The sequence below is a fragment of the Seriola dumerili genome, unplaced genomic scaffold (genome assembly GCF_002260705.1).
Source record: "Seriola dumerili isolate Sdu_G_001 unplaced genomic scaffold, Sdu_1.0 BDQW01000052.1, whole genome shotgun sequence".
Classification (NCBI taxonomy): Eukaryota; Metazoa; Chordata; class Actinopteri; order Carangiformes; family Carangidae; genus Seriola; species Seriola dumerili.
In genome coordinates this window covers 3621514-3637388 of record NW_019174307.1, presented here as the reverse complement: position 1 = coordinate 3637388, position 15875 = coordinate 3621514, and the positions used below count along the sequence as shown (strand labels likewise).

The window sequence follows — 15875 nt, the reverse complement described above, 5'->3', positions numbered from 1 at the left end:
ATGCCCAAATACTTTATCAGGCGATCAAGCATGATCCTTGCAGTCTACATTTTGAGCAGTGAGGATTATGAGTCACATAAGAAACGGCTGAGGCTGTGACAAAGGAAGTTGTTGTTTCAGAGGTGATAAGCTTGTATGTGTACATGCATGTGCATTTCGAGTGTTCTCTGTGCATGAGTTTGTGTGCGTCAGCGAGTGAAAGGTGGAGTGTGCGCTCTCTTGTTTTGCAGGGTTGTTTTTAAGTAAAACTAATATAGAGGGACAAGGATATCAGTGTTTCATGCAACGACTCTGACATCATGACCCTAACAATGAAGAGGTGACAATAGATTCAAGATACGTGTCCAATCAGCAAACTTCTGTTAAACAGGTATTCTACGCAAAGTCATCAACCACATGAGCATTGTGAAGAAATGCTGTTGTTGAGTCACCAATTGCTGACATGGAGGACAAAAGAAGAAAATTTATTCACTGCATGCATTCACTCAGAGCTCATAATAACTGAATGGTAAATACATATTATATTTGATGTGTTGAATCTCCTGTCTATCATTCGATGCAGTTTTCCCTGTGTACATAGTCAATATGTCACTGTAGGTCCAGCACATGCCTGGTGTATAGTGTGATGCTCATACTTGTTATATAAGGTCAATATTTGGTTTTATGAAGACGGACTGAAAAGAGGTAGGCTGAACCGGTTCAACTGGATACAGAAAAATAAAGTTTCCAGGTCATTCAATGAATCCTAGTCTTTTTCTTTGTCCGTGTCCTCTGGCACATTGGACTGTTGCCTTATGGGATTTACTTAAACCTATTGTGTCAATGATTTATTCTCTGTGAAGCAAAAAAGCCAACCACTTGGCTGACCTTCGTGCTCTGTTAATATCATGATCATTGTTGAACATAATGTACTTCACCACAGGCATACTCAGCATTTTCGGCTCATTGAGAATAAGCATTTCTTGTGACTTGTCTGATTGATGTGGCTTGTGCACTCAGTTCATTGCCATCTCCACATAGCCCCACCTAGTGTGATCATTTTGGGCTGTGTAGAGCTTTGATTATGGTCCTTAGGGTGAATTACATTCTAATTCAACTTTCTCATCCTGAATATCTTACAGGCCAAACCTTTTTCAAACACTGCCAGCCCTGCCTTCACTCAAAGGCATTTGTTTTGATTTCTGAGTTTGGCTAGAGGCAAGTGTGAAGTACGGTTGTTTTTCAGACACCTGACACCACAGGTGTACCTTTTAGATAACTGCTGGAGTAAGAAGGAAACCCATTTTACCATTGTTAACAACAAGTTCAGTTCACAGTTCACAGTACATGACAAAAGAAACTGTGACTTTAAATTAATGTTTTAAACAGATTTGTGAAGTTATCATTTTGTGGAACGTAGATCGGCTCATCGTATCAGAGTCAGTGCTCAGGATTTACATTTATCATTACCTCCTCTGCTAAACTTGTCAAGATGGAGCAGAGACTCAGTTGCAATAGTTATTGCTACACTAGAATTTGTATTGTTGTCCTGACATTACCTGGTACCATAATGACTGCTATTGTTATGTTGTTGCTAACACATTCACCCAGTAACTTCATAAGGTCATATATCAGTGTTGTGTTTACAGCTTCTTCTTTTTTTTCGCTGCCCTCTAGTGGTCAAAAATGAATGCAGTTACTAAACTTACTTAAGTGTTACTAAATATACCATCAATCAATTTGTAATTAATTGACCTCATATTTGGATTCAATTAAGTATACACAATATGTTTGCAAACATAACCAGCTATATGTCTCATGGAAATGTCAGCACAGCTTTGTAATGCTGTACATTTCTTATTGTCTAATTTCAGTTCTCACTGTTGGGTTGGCACTTGGGGGTCATCACCAGACCGTGCTCTGTTGGCTCTTTTAGTGAGCCAACAGAGCTAAAACTTAAGGGGCTAAAGTATAACTTTGTTAGAGAAACTCAGATACCTTGAGCCTTTCACAGCCACTTAAGCACACAGACTTCCTCCGAGTGAGGCAAAAAAACACACACCACCAGTGTGTGGGTTGGCAAAACATTTCTATGGCTCCTTCCTGTTCTGTGAGAGAACAGGCATGCTATTTTAAACATGACTTGGATGCTTGGAAAATATCTTAAATGGCACAGCGGTCGACCTTGATTAAGGCTTGGTTTTGGAACACATATGCTGCGGTTCGGGCTTTTCGTGAATCATGCTGAGTGTAATATAAACCTGGAAAGCCTCTGGCTCCTTGTGTGAAGACCAGTAGACACACCTTCCACTCAATGAGAGAGGGTCTGGATTTTAAAATAAAACCGTCTCATGTCATCATACACATTAAAACTGCCTGGCAACTTGTCCTTTTTGTTCTCCCAAAATTAGTGATGTATAATGAGTATAGTATGACTATAGAGCACACAGAGGAAGTAGTATGCGTAAACGGATATTCCATAAAGTACAAAGCAGAACGAAAAACAGCCTGCAGTGTCTGCAAACACTTGAAGATATGACATGTAAAACAAACAAAAACAGGTGATTAGAAAATGAGATAAAAGACTGAATCGACACACAGTTTTTTAAAACTCAAATGCTGTCTCACTCTGAATTTGTCTTTTACCTCCAGAGTGAGTCAAATAACAATGTGGTGACTCGAGTTGATTTTGAGTCACAGTACTTGTTATTAGGGCAAGTTGTTTGTCCCCTGTGGGATAGTTTTGTTATTTGGCAAAACTATTCCACAGGGGAAGATGGAACTTTTTGTACTAGCGGAACATTTTGTTGTCCATTCATAAGAAATGTGCAACAAGGTTTTAAAATCAGCATTTACACCTGAACTCACTTCCTTCCTTTTATTTTAACTCAGAAATGTGTATTTCCAAAGAGCATACAACTAAAATATAGTTCCATGAAATTGTTGTTGTTGAAACTATAGTTGTGTAAACTGGTTATGTTTGTAAGAGGAGAAAAGACAGAAGAAAAAGATGGCTGTGACTTATGCACAGAAGAGACATTAATGAAAGTGCTGAGTCAGAGTTTTCATACTTTCAAGGATCCAGCAAAAATTTTGAAAAAAGTACTTGTCCTTGTAAATGTCCTCAAACTGCACTGAGGAGAATGGTTTATGGCTATAAAAAGCACTTTCAAAGGCTACTATTTAGCAGCACTAAAGTGTCAGATAAGAAATACATTAAAGACCTAAAAGTGACAGACAGTCATTTGTGAAGGAAGTTTGTCACCGGGTCAGTTCTTAATATACTTAAATCCAGCTGATGACCTGCATCTCGAACATCAGAGAGCACAGGCTGAAGGGAGTTGTCACTGTCACAACAATAAAGATCTTTACTGACAAGCTGGAGTGTGTACTGGCTACTGTTTTCTCATCCAACTTAACCCCCCAGTGAAAGAGACGGGACCTACCAGCCGTGTGTCCACAACCTAATCTCCAGCCATCAAGGACACAAAAACTAAAGCAAACAGTGGAGGCTGGGTAGAGTGGAGGATTGTCTGGGTGGTCCTATTTCAAACTGACAGTAATGAAGGCAAATAGACCGGCTTGTATGTTGGATTCTTATTTGTAATATAAGTTGCTGTTTTTTTTTTTTAATTTTGTGGTAATAAAACAGGAGGAAGTGTGAAATAAGACCTTGGACACATGTTAGAGGAAATGGCAGTTTGTTTGTAAAGTATCAGATTGCCACATCCTATAATAGATATTTAAACAACACCTGCCTTTGTTACTATTTTATCTTTCCACTTTTGTATCATATTGTCTTTGAAGCAACATAGCTGTTTCCAGTTTTGGCTCGTTATTCAAGCTCAAGTGCCTTAAATTTGTGCTATAAGAGAAATGGATTCTTGGAACATGCAGAGGTGAGGTGAAACATATTTCTTTTGAGGAGTAAGAAAACCTATATGTTAACTCATGTTTTTTCTTCTGCTGAAGTTAGCACACTAACCAGCTAGCACCGGCCCGTCTCGTCACTTTCAGATAGTGACTCACTTTACCTTTCAATCTGCCCTGAAGATGTAGCATTACTCAGAGGGCGTATTATATCGTATCGTATCTTGTCTTGTAAACCAAACAATGGCCAAAGCTATTGTCAAGCGACAATCACCACCACCTGCTCCCGGCAAGAAACCATTTTCTTCAGCAGGTAAAACTTAAAAATAGCCCCTTAAATGATAATGCAAATTACTAAAAATCTATTTGATAATTGCTTCAATAGTATGTCGAGCAACTTGTTCAATTTGCCTGGACAGAGACAGTAAAAGAATTCTGTTTTTAGTTAAATGCTGATTTACTATATATAAATATATTTACTGATTTACAAGCTACAGCCTCAAGATGACCATAAGGTTCTCAGCTGTGTGTGTGTGTGTGTATAAGTAAAGTTATTGTGACAGGGAAAGGCCTGGAAACTTTAACTGAGTGTTGGATTGAACTAAGAAAGGCCTTGTTTTCTCCTCTGCTTAGTCCAGTCCAATTCATTTCTATAGACCTACACAATCCCCCTGAGACACTGAAGTTTATTACTTAAGAAAGAGTTTCACAATTTTAACCAAACAATCAAGAATAATTTGTTTGTTAATTCTGTTGTAAGTTTAAAAGAGGTTTAACTGCAGTTCAAACACTCTTTGTATTGGGTAATTACAGCACATGGGATGGCAAAGGGGACAGGGAATGATGTTTGCCTCCTGTCTGATGTTTCAGGCTAGAATGTGCTGATTAGATCAGCGCGTGGTCTGACAGATGGAAAAAGACCTCAGTCTTTAAATGGACAGGCCTGAGTTATATTTGGAAACATATCCTTTGAGTAGGTACTGAGAGCAGGTAGAAGGGTGGTGCGGGGTCACCAGGATACACCAGAGAGTGAGCCTTGTGGTTGGATGTCAGCCAAACAGTTTAACATCTGTGGTGGGAGGTGCCTTCATTCCTGCTCTCTGGTGTGTCGGCCATGCAGACTAAAGGAAACACAGCCTTATCAATAAAGTCTCAACATAGTAATCACACACTGTGAGAAGTTTACGTCAAAAGAGATTTATGATCAGTTTTGGTTAGCTACTGAAAGTACCATATAACATAAGGGATTACAATAATGTCAAAATAAGTATACATTATGGTTACATATTCCAGTAACACTCCATTTTTGTTTTATTTGTAATTGATTATTTCAAATATCATATGTGTTGTTGTTCTTTTCTAATTTTTTCTTTATATTTTCTAAAAATGTTAAGTGTCACACTACCATAAAGTTTGGGGGCTCACAAGAGACAGACAAAAAAAAAAAGAACAGTAGACTGCAGAGATGAGAGATGTCCTGACTTTTAACATCTAGTGTGAGTCAAACTCCAAGAACGCACGACCCTAACTGTCCCATAATGCAGCTCAAAAGTGTCTTTCATTAGACCCCTGCCGCCTAAATGCCCGTTTCTTTCAGAACCCCCCAATTTGTTATGTACGCTCTCTGTTGAAAATGTTAAGTCTCAAACCCAGACCAAGATAACCGTTATGAGATCATAAGGATTATTTTCTCACATTTTAGAAAACATTAAGCAACTGTTTTCACTTGCTGAGTAGCACCCCTCAAGATAAGATAACTTAACTTCATGAGGAAAACTGATGACTGCCCCTTTAAATGTTCCTTTTGAAATGTCATACAAACTTAATTATCAGAACATTTTCACATTAGTTCCTTTTATTCTTACTGCAGGATATCCCACAAAAAGGTCTGCACTTGCACTAAATTCAGAGTACAAGACTGCTGCTGACCCCCTCTGGACAAAGAGTAAAAAATGGCAGTATTACAGTATTATAAAAATAAGAAACTTATTACCTTACAGAGGGAATTGCATGGACGTACAAAACAATTTAAAGCCAAATTTGATTTTAAATGAAGCCTTCTTGGAACAACAGCTTAACTGTCTGGGTTTAGGTTATTTGACACTTAACACTATCACCATCAAGATGAGCTATAAGATTCCTTTTACAAATCCAATTCAGTTTTGTTGCCATGATTACAATCAAAAACAATGATCATGAAATATATTTAGAAGCCATATCTAAGCGGGCTTCAGAACAAGCATCTCCAATGTGTGACTTGTTAACATACAGTAAATGATAGGATTATAATCTCTTATAATCGTTTTGGATGGTTTTGATATTGATCTGTAGTCTTAGCGTTGCCGATCATAATTAATATACTGTGCAGGGAAAAAAAGAAGAAACGAAACATTTGGATTTTGGCTCACTGTACACAAAAAGCTGTGGTGTAGTACTGTATTATGATAACTAGTTGTTAATTAATTAATTATTTCTTTTTTTCATAGCTGAGCATAGAATATTCAGTGAGGTGAATCATTTTAAACAGCATCAAACCATAAGAAGTTATTGAATGTCTCATTATCAGCTTTGCTCTGCAGGTCAACTTTATAAACATCCTGTCACCATCCATTACCTTGCTGTGAGATCAAATAGATTTAATGTCTACAGAGACACCTGCTGTCAAGACTGTCATTCATGTAGATCGCACAAGACAGATAGCATCTGTGGTTTTTCTACTTCTCTATAAGAGATGCAGTTTACTAGTCTAGTATTAGCAATACCACTTTGCAAACATTACACAAGGACCTCTACTGCGTCTTTGAGCAAAGACAACACTCAAATTAATAGCTTTCCTGATAAACCTGTGTGCCTGAAGAAGGGAAGAAGATGAAGCTACAACTTTTCATCCTTAGCACTTTGCAGTATTTGGTTTTAACCAGTCAAGGCGAAGGACAGGTTCAGGTAAGGCATTGAACTGATATCCGATTTTTATATTTAAATTTATAATAAAAGTGAGCAAATGATGAACACCTGTGCACCAGGGTCAGGCTAAGTAATTGTTATTATCTTTAGTTATTGTCTTTCATTGTCATTGTATGGTTGTTCTGTTATGATAAAGGGATATGTGATTCTGTTGTTTAAAGAGAGGTATACGCACATACAATAACACAGTTCTTAAATTGTCTAGGAAGCAATATTCACCTTTTTCAGATAAGTTTTTTTCTTTAACATCAAATTCCAAATTATAAAAGCTGCATTAGACCGATCAGTAAGACACTGTAGTGGTAATGGTTGTAGGACTTCACCACCAGTGTCAGTCAGTAAGCTGCAGTGCGTTTATCTAAATTTCCTTTTAAAATAATAGTTTCACATTTCATTAAATATACTTATTCACATTCTCGCCAAGAGTAGGATGAAAAGATACCACTCTCACGTCTCTCCAGTTCTGTGGGGAGTTATGAGTGGGTCTATAGAGTTCCACAGAGGTGACGGATGTGATTTTTCCATTGGCTTTTGATAGGCTAGCTCTTGGCATAATCATTATGCGAAATTAAGCTAACAAGCTGCTGGCTTCAGTGTCATATGTGAAAAACAGATATGAGTGGTATGGATTTTTCATTGAACTCTGAGCAAGAAAGAGACTATGCATATTTCCTGGAAGTATTTTTCTAAATTCCCTGAAAGCTTTTCTTTACTGTACCACTAATCCAACATTGAACATTTATAGTACTTCTGCTATTTCTTCTGCAATTTTCACAAATTTTTATTCTTCTTTTCCTTTTTTTTTAGCTGTCGGAACCTCCCTTCGACCTAGATAAATTCTTGACTATATACAATTCTACATTTCCACCAGATGACGATGGACCATCTTCTGCTCCTTGCCACGTGAATGTGCCTGGATTTAGTGGCCTGGGCTTGACAATCACCTATATCATTGTGTTTGTCTTCAGCATAGTAGGCAACAGCATAGTTGTGTATGTTGTTTGCTGTATGAAGCAAGGCCGAGCCAGCACAGATATCTACTTGATGCACCTGGCAGTGGCTGACCTCCTCTTCTGTCTTACACTTCCATTCTGGGCTGTTGATGTTCATTCAGGTTGGATCTTTGGCAACTTCATGTGCAAACTCCTGTCAGGCTTTCAGGAGGCATCAGTATACAGTGGTGTCTTCCTGCTTGCATGCATCAGCGTGGACCGTTACTTTGCCATTGTGAGAGCTACACGTGTCCTGTCCTCCCACCACCTGTTGGTCAAAGTGGTGTGCGGCGTGGTGTGGCTGGTGGCTGGATTACTGTCCTTACCTGTGGCAATTCAGAGGGAGAGCTTTGCTGCTGAAGATCTGGGTCGGACCATTTGCTTTGAAAATCTCACCGGTAACACCGGTGACCAATGGCGTGTCAGCATGCGTATTCTGCGCCATACCATGGGCTTTTTCCTGCCACTGGTGGTGATGACTGTCTGCTACAGCTGGACTGTGGTGACGCTGTTTCACACACGAAGTCAACAAAAGCACAAAGCCATGCGCGTCATCCTGGCAGTGGTCTTGGCTTTTATCCTGTGCTGGCTGCCTTATAACGTTACTGTACTGATTGACACACTCATACAGGGTGGATTGAGTGAAGTGTGTGACACTCGCTACAGAGTGGAGGTGATGCTAAATGTGACTCAAGTGTTGGCCTTCATGCACTGTGCAGTGAATCCAGTGCTGTACGCCTTCATTGGGGAGAAGTTCCGCAACCAGCTGCTCTTAGCTCTGTACAAACATGGCCTCATCAGTAAGAGGCTCCTGATGGCCTACAGAAAAAGCTCTGTCAGTAGTGTAGGCAGCATCAGATCTAGAAACACCTCTATTACCATGTAAATAACTCCAGATGGATGCCTATGTATAGCCTTGGGTGGTGGTCATTTTTATTTACCCCTGCAATTAGCCAAATGAAGAAAGTGTAAACCAAGTGGTTTATTATAAGACATGTACAATAATGACTGAAAAGAATAAGAAAATTCAAGAGAACTAATAAATGTAGGTGTTGGCTTTATTTTTCAAAATCTGAAATGAGTTCCACATTGATTTGAAGAGTCGTCAATGGAGGAAGGCATGATGCAGAGATTTCATTGTTTATGTATGTTTTACAGCCTTTTAAGCCCTTTAATGATGTAATTCAATTGTGGCCACGACTGAAGAGCCATCTTCTTATTTTGCAGTCTTCTAATTTGAACATTGTGAGTGAGTTTTTTCATTTTCTTATGCAAGACAGAGAGCGAGAAGTGAGAGAAGACAAAAGTTTCTTGCAATCAGATATCTTAATCTTTCAAACAGGAAGAGGTGATGAAATCAGTTTTCCTTTTCAGAAACAAAGTACAGTGTTTTTGATGATGGATGTTCACTGAGGCAGATCTTTTGTGTCTGTTCAAACTACTGGTTCAGGAAACATAACTGTATTCTTTGTAATAAGTGCTGAAATCTTAAAATCCTGTATTTTTTTAATTGTGCAGCAACTTTCATTTGATATCAGGCTATGGCAAATACGATTTACTTTATCTGTCTTTTTATTTGAATATGTATGTTGATCACTTAAATGTGTGTACTATGTGCAGGTAGCACATGTAGATATGATTTCTGTGTTCGTGTGTGTGTTCGTGTGTGTGTGTGTGCGTGCGTGTGTGTGTGTGTGTGTGGGTGTGTGTGTGTGTATGTGTGTGTGTGCGTGTGCGCGTACCTGCATGGGTGGCTCTGTGGCTGATGTAAAGGAGAAGAGGGGAGACTGTGGCTTCATGATAAATTCTGCAGAAGCAATGGTTGCAAAACAAAATGACATGCAAAGGATCGGAGGTTTTCATGTGCTTTGATCATATGAAATGTGTTCATATTATCTTTTTTCACAGTTGTTTATGCAAAAAAAATTTTTGTGAAAAGCGAAAAGTGCAGTTTTAATATTCTGGTTTGGTTGAATGTAGCTTATCCTGTGATTGCCTTACAATAAATCTTTAAACCTAAACTATGTGTGTTCTCCTATATTTGTCCTTTCCTTAGTTTGTGCAGCACTTAATTTCTTCATTTATTAAATCACTCCCACTATTTATGTATTTGGACAGTCTAATTAAGGAACAAGCAATAAGTAAAGATGTGCAAGTAAAAAAAACTTTTTGTTTTTTTAACACTCCCTCAACATCCAAAATGATGACAGAAACATGTTTCAAACCAAAAACCTTGAAAATTAATTGTTATGTAAAACTAAAACATTATTAAATGTTTTCTAACATTGTGGAATGTTTTTTTCGTACTTACAAAAATATTGAAGAGGTCTGCTTAAGAGGAAAAAAAAGAGAAAGAAACAGAGGAAGTACAATATTTAGTGAACATATTTTTACCATCGTGTTCTTGTCTGACAATTCACTTTTGTTTCTGATATTTTATGTGTGATTTTTTATGTTGTGCCTGCATGTTCTATATTGATCATTATCATTATACAATATTACAATAATTACAGTACTACTGAAAAAAGTTACATTGCCACTTATCTCCCTTGATCCCTCTGATCTTATAATATGAACATGTCAATGACAAGACAGCATTAACTCTTATTGATTCATTTAAAGCTGCATGAATGATGTTCTCACAACAAAACCATATCAGGCTTATTTAAAAAAAGAAAAAAAAACTCCAAGTACATCACTGTATGTTATATGAAGTGATCCCATATCATAAGATGTGGGCCTTCTGCCAGAAGATGGAGCCGTTTTCCACAAAATCATTCAGTTAGTGAATCACTGAACTTGTTAAGAATGGAAAAACAAAGTGCATAGCTCCATTAACTTTAAGCAGTACGAAGTAGCCAGAATAACTGAAAACAAGTATAAGGACCGTGATGGAAGAAGTAGGCTATTCAGGAAGACCTTTTTGACAGAACACATTTTGACATGTTATTTAGAAAGTAGGAAAAGCACAGGTATAAATATTAAAAGATTTATGGCTGAATTCTATGTAGCTGCTTTGCTGTCCGGGTGCTGCTATTGTGCATGCGTTAGTTACTCCTATGGTAAAGATAGAAATCACAAGTAAAATGGTCCTCTAGTAATGGGTAAACAGTTACTTGAGTCAGTATTGTTAGGAAAACGTATTAAAAATAAAAGTATTTAATTCAGATCGCCCCTGTGCATGCTGTGCCTGGAATATAATTGGATTATGATGCAAGTAGCATTTTACTATTGTAGCTGGCCTAGGGTCTCGAGCTAATTTTAACTAGGCCTACTTATTATGCTGTTGTAGCTATTAGCTACAGTACCCAGTTACCCAACAGTAGTACTTGAATAGTACAGTAGCCTACGGTATTTTACATATTTACTTAAGTAAATGTACTTAGTTACTTGTTACTACCACGGTTGTTTGTGAATGTGCCGTTTTAGTATTCTTCTCTTCCCCCAAGAACATTCCAATTAATAGTAAGCGTACATGGTACATGGATTATAAGGTGTCATTCTTATTCCTACTGCATCACACAACACTGCATGTAACTCTTACCCTAAATCAAGTTAAAAAAAACTGGCTTTATCTTAGTGGGCGTGCTCCAGCCCCTACGTAGGTGGATATCATGTTACCATGGTAACAACATAGTCACAGCTCGTCTGTTGACTCTCTGCAGAAGCTAATTGCCTGTGTATAAACTGCGTTAAAGTGGCCTGTTTTTTATTTATTAACCACGGAGCTAGAGCGCTTACTTCGGGACCGTTAAGGTAATCTCGATGTATAATGATGGATGATATTCTTGTACCAACATTTAAGATTATCCTCTTAGCAGAAAAGGTAACGTTAGCGGTAAGAGCTACTAAAAAGATACATAACATGTTGCTCGAATGATGCAGTAATGCTTCCGTTTTCTTTTCAAAATAAAATCCAGGTTTTGACACTGAAGAGCAAATAGGTCTGTCTTCAAAGTTGAGAGTTGCAATTTGAAACGTGAATGTTATACAGCCATGGGATCTGCAATCTAATATCCTGTATGCCACATAACCCCCAAGATAGATAAGATAAAACATTTACTCTATTAAAATTTGTCACACAACTTGCATATGTGGTTTTGCTAAATTGAATTACTTTTGTCATTAAGTAACACTTTTAACATAGACATGTATACTATGTACGTACGTGTATCACATACACACACATATGTTTTAACACAAAAAATATTTAGTTCAACATTTCCTGCTGTGATTTTGAATGTGAATCCCTGTCACCGGAAGTCTTAATGCAAGAAACAATGATAACTTACTATGTAATCTTTAGCCATGTTTCTATCACGAGTTAACTAATTATTAATGTTTTAACAGTATGTGCTAATTACTGCTGGGTAACAGTGTCTATAGGTGGAGGTAGGCTTAAAGGCACACAGAAAATTTTGATTAGTTTTCACGTATGAGCTAACTAACGTTATCGCAGTCTGTTAGCTAACAGTAGCCTTTAGCCATGCTTTTGTTTCGACATTCAGTGTTGTAGTTGTTTTGTTGTTAGAGTCCAACAGATTCATAGGAAGTTAGGATGTCCAGTGATCTTGCTGGCGTGTGGGAGGTGGCACTGAGTGATGGGGTCCACAGGATAGAGTTTGAACATGGCACGACCACTGGAAAGAGGGTCATCTACGTTGATGGAAAGGTATGAACCATGATCTTAAGTAATGGTATAACCAGTAAAGAGACAAAACGCATTATATAACCTGATCCCCTATAACCTGACCCCCTATATGATTCGTTTTTCATTACAACGTCAGTTTTATCAAGGGTTGTTAATTTCTAGTTTCACCCCATGCTACAGGAGATACTTAGACGGGACTGGATGTTTAAACTCGTGGGGAAGGAGACATTCAATGTGGGCAAGTCAGACACCAAAGCAACCATCAATATCGATGCAGTCAGTGGTTTTGCTTACGAGTACACCCTGGAGATTAACGGGAAGAGCTTGAAGAAGTACATGGAGAACAGATCAAAGGTCACCAGCACCTGGGTACTCAACTTGGACGGTACTGACTGCAGGGTGGTCCTGGGTGAGTTCCTCTGTTTGTATATTATTCACCTACTGTCTCAATCATTGTGTCTGTTATTCTGACATCTGATTATTGCAATGTCTTTTTTTCACATAGCCGAACCATATTTCCAATATTCAGCTCTACCAAGTAGTACTCCAAGAGAGTCACCCAAAGTACTGTAAAAGTAAATCCACCAGTGTCTGGGTGTCATTCATGTAATCAATCAGGATAGATCTTGGATTTTTATTAAGCATTGTATGATTTCTGCCCTTTCAGAACTACCCACTAATATTATGTCAGAGTTGAGGCTAAGCTCTTTAACTGCTATAAGCCCCACGCCATCTTCATCTGTCATCTGGGCAAGTTAATCCTTCTTATACTTACACTGCTTACAGTTGATCAGGTGGCAAACCACCTGAAGCATGTACAGCACATACTGTACATTAGTGTGCAGCAATGATCTATAAATCTGAGCATGAACTAGTCAAACTCAGACCAACAACATTCAAATTAACCTTTCACCTATGTACAAATAACATCTGACCTTCAGAAGCTGAAGAAAATGCATTTTAAGTTGTCAAAAGCTGTGATGAGGAATACTTTTTATCATATAAACATGACTTGAGAACCCACACACAGCCCACACTTTTCCCTAACAAAGGACCATCCTTGAACAAAAGTCACATATATTAATAAATGAAAGGAGGTTTTACTCAGCCATAGTCATTGCCTAATAAATTATAAGGACCAAGATTTTAAAAAATCAGCTACCTTGACAAAAACTACAGTTTTTTTTTAACTACAGTTTTTACATACATTCATAAATAAAGGTTTTGCTCCACAAACTACAGTTACAAATATTGCGCGTTTACAGAGACAATTAAGGAAATATCATAAATAGTAGTTTGAAGGTAAAAGGTAAAGTATGGTCTCTCTTTCAATAGAATGGCTTCTTAAAACACCTTCCATGAATTGAAATACTGCAAACCAAATTTAATTTAAAGATCTACACAAATACAAATGTGTGAATAATTCAATAATAACTTTCCAGGGAAATCCTCAACAATAGATTTGGTTGCTCTTAGAAAGCCATTGAAATCTATTTATGTTCTTCTGTATAGACTCAAAGTAGGGTCAAAAAGATTTTTATTTTGTTTGTAGTTGTTAAACAGAGCAGAAACCACTCAGGGCATTTATATCTTGCTTCTTGTTTTAGGGAACCAAAATATGATCTGACAAACTCGAACATTCTCACACCAACACCTAAGAGCATTCAAAACATACAACAAATCAAAGCTGGCTGCACACATACTACAACTTGTTAAGCAGGTTTTAACTGGCAGTCACATCACAAACTTTCATCACCCAATAGTTAGATGTTTCACTGATTCTGTGTGTTTCCTTTCTTTTAGAGAAAGACACTATGGATGTTTGGTGTAATGGACAAAAGATTGAAACTGCAGTAAGTAAGATACCAGTTACTTTTTCATGTCTATATATTGATTTGTTATTTAGTAAAGGGATACACCACCCAATTTAAGAAGTCCCTGTGTAAATCAAAATCAACAATTGTAAATTCCTGTCTTCTAAAGTCAGAAACCAAAGTAGTATGGTTGGTCCACAACTGATAATTCTACCAAACACTAAATCCTTTATGGGTAGAAAGCCTCAAACACCTTGTGGTTCTGTAGTTGTCTGCATATAGAGTGGCTCCAGAGCTTTCAACAAGGAAATGAGTGATTACTTTCTTTGCCCACACGTCTGTCTGACTTGCGCCTGCAGGGGGAGTTCGTGGATGATGGAACAGAGACACATTTCACACTTGGAGACCACAACTGCTGTGTTAAGGCTGTGAGCAGCGGGAAGAGACGAGATGGGATCATTCACACGTTGCTTGTGGACGGCACAGAAATAGCTGAATGCACAGAGTGACTGTGTACGTGTGTTTACATTTGTATGGAAGCAGGAGGTCTGGTATGTATGTGTGAATCTTAGTGTCTGTAAAACTGAGGGAGGGTGTGGACTTGAGGAATGTCATTTAAAGCTGTCGCAGTGAGGGACCAACTGACATAGATGTTCGCTCCTATCCTTTGAAGGCCATTCTGTGGAGGGTATATATGCCATATTGGTAAAGGCTGCAGGCTGTAACTAATACTGTGACAGTTATAGAGAGGACCTACTGTCTGAGCAGTTGCAGAAGAGAAGTTGCAGCCATATTTTCATCACAAAAAGGGATTGACTGTCTCAAAATGAAACCTCACTGAAGAACTTTTTTGAGTTGTAAATTGAAACTTTATATTGATATAAATACTATAAACTTCAGTTATATTATCAATAGTGGAGGCCAGATGTGCCATACTTGTCTCATTCAACCTGGCTCAGTTTGCTCTCCGGTGTTTAATATGAACAGCAGGTCCTCTGTTGCACATGCACTGCACCTGTTATCATTTTAGAGTACAGGTGCATGTACTTGACAATTTAAGTGACCCGAGTAATCCCCAGACTCAACCTGTTCTCTCTGCGCTTCATGCTCGCTTTCTTCTTTTTTTCTTTTTAATATTGCACAGTAGGAGATTTAAATACCAGGGTACAAGATTATTCCTTGAACGTAGCGTCATTCCAGTGAGCAGTGCCCTGAAGTGGTTTTTGTTTAGTCCAATGTTGATGTATTAAATTGTCTTTGTTTGATTAGTCCAGCTACGTGATTTTACAGTAATATGTAATTAGTTTTAAGCAGACTGCTGCAGGTGTGTCAAAACATCCTGGGGTTCATTGTCTGCACTGTCTTATTGGCTGTAACAGTTTCACAGACAATCGTTCAGATGTCATATTATTACTGGTAGAGACATCACTTGCTGATGCTTTGGGGTCTCCCTGTTGTCCTTAGAGATGTATGAAATTCTGTCGTGCTGTCAATATATGTAATTAGTTTTTTTTTTTTTTTTGTGAAGGCCAGATGTTTTATATATTCATGGTTACATGTTAAGGATTGAAAATCTCTGCAGTGTATCTTCAATGTTTGTTTACA

The 15875-nt window shown here is 38.0% G+C and overlaps 2 protein-coding genes across 3 annotated transcripts; both read left to right on the top strand.

Annotated features, from left to right (window-relative positions):
• Window positions 1-6609: 6609 nt before the first annotated feature.
• Window positions 6610-9476, top strand: LOC111218546 (C-X-C chemokine receptor type 1-like). Its single transcript, XM_022740897.1, has 2 exons — window positions 6610-6792; window positions 7621-9476. Exons 1-2 carry the CDS (start codon window positions 6718-6720, stop codon window positions 8689-8691), a joined length of 1146 nt encoding a protein of 381 aa, XP_022596618.1. The 5' UTR covers window positions 6610-6717; the 3' UTR covers window positions 8692-9476.
• Window positions 9477-11441: 1965 nt separating this feature from the next.
• On the top strand, window positions 11442-15794 carry LOC111218606 (fas apoptotic inhibitory molecule 1-like). 2 transcript variants are annotated; one of them, XM_022740977.1, is made up of 5 exons: window positions 11442-11561; window positions 12337-12477; window positions 12637-12865; window positions 14260-14309; window positions 14630-15794. In XM_022740977.1, exons 2-5 carry the CDS (start codon window positions 12364-12366, stop codon window positions 14777-14779), a joined length of 543 nt encoding a protein of 180 aa, XP_022596698.1. In that variant the 5' UTR covers window positions 11442-11561; window positions 12337-12363; the 3' UTR covers window positions 14780-15794. The 2 variants fall into 2 exon arrangements, with proteins under 2 accessions (XP_022596698.1, XP_022596699.1); XM_022740978.1 differs by having other exon boundaries at window positions 12322-12477.
• The last annotated feature ends 81 nt before the right edge of the window (window positions 15795-15875 follow it).

What these genes read in the sequence shown, in the direction of transcription:
- LOC111218546 (XM_022740897.1), top strand. Translation starts at nt 6,718, where the DNA reads ATGAAGCTACAACTTTTCATCCTTAGCACTTTGCAGTATTTGGTTTTA. An exon ending in AAGGCGAAGGACAGGTTCAG is followed by an intron (nt 6,793 to 7,620) that starts GTAAGGCATTGA and finishes CTTTTTTTTTAG; the next exon opens with CTGTCGGAACCTCCCTTCGA.
- LOC111218606 (XM_022740977.1), top strand. Translation starts at nt 12,364, where the DNA reads ATGTCCAGTGATCTTGCTGGCGTGTGGGAGGTGGCACTGAGTGATGGG. An exon ending in TCATCTACGTTGATGGAAAG is followed by an intron (nt 12,478 to 12,636) that starts GTATGAACCATG and finishes CCCATGCTACAG; the next exon opens with GAGATACTTAGACGGGACTG. An exon ending in TGACTGCAGGGTGGTCCTGG is followed by an intron (nt 12,866 to 14,259) that starts GTGAGTTCCTCT and finishes CCTTTCTTTTAG; the next exon opens with AGAAAGACACTATGGATGTT.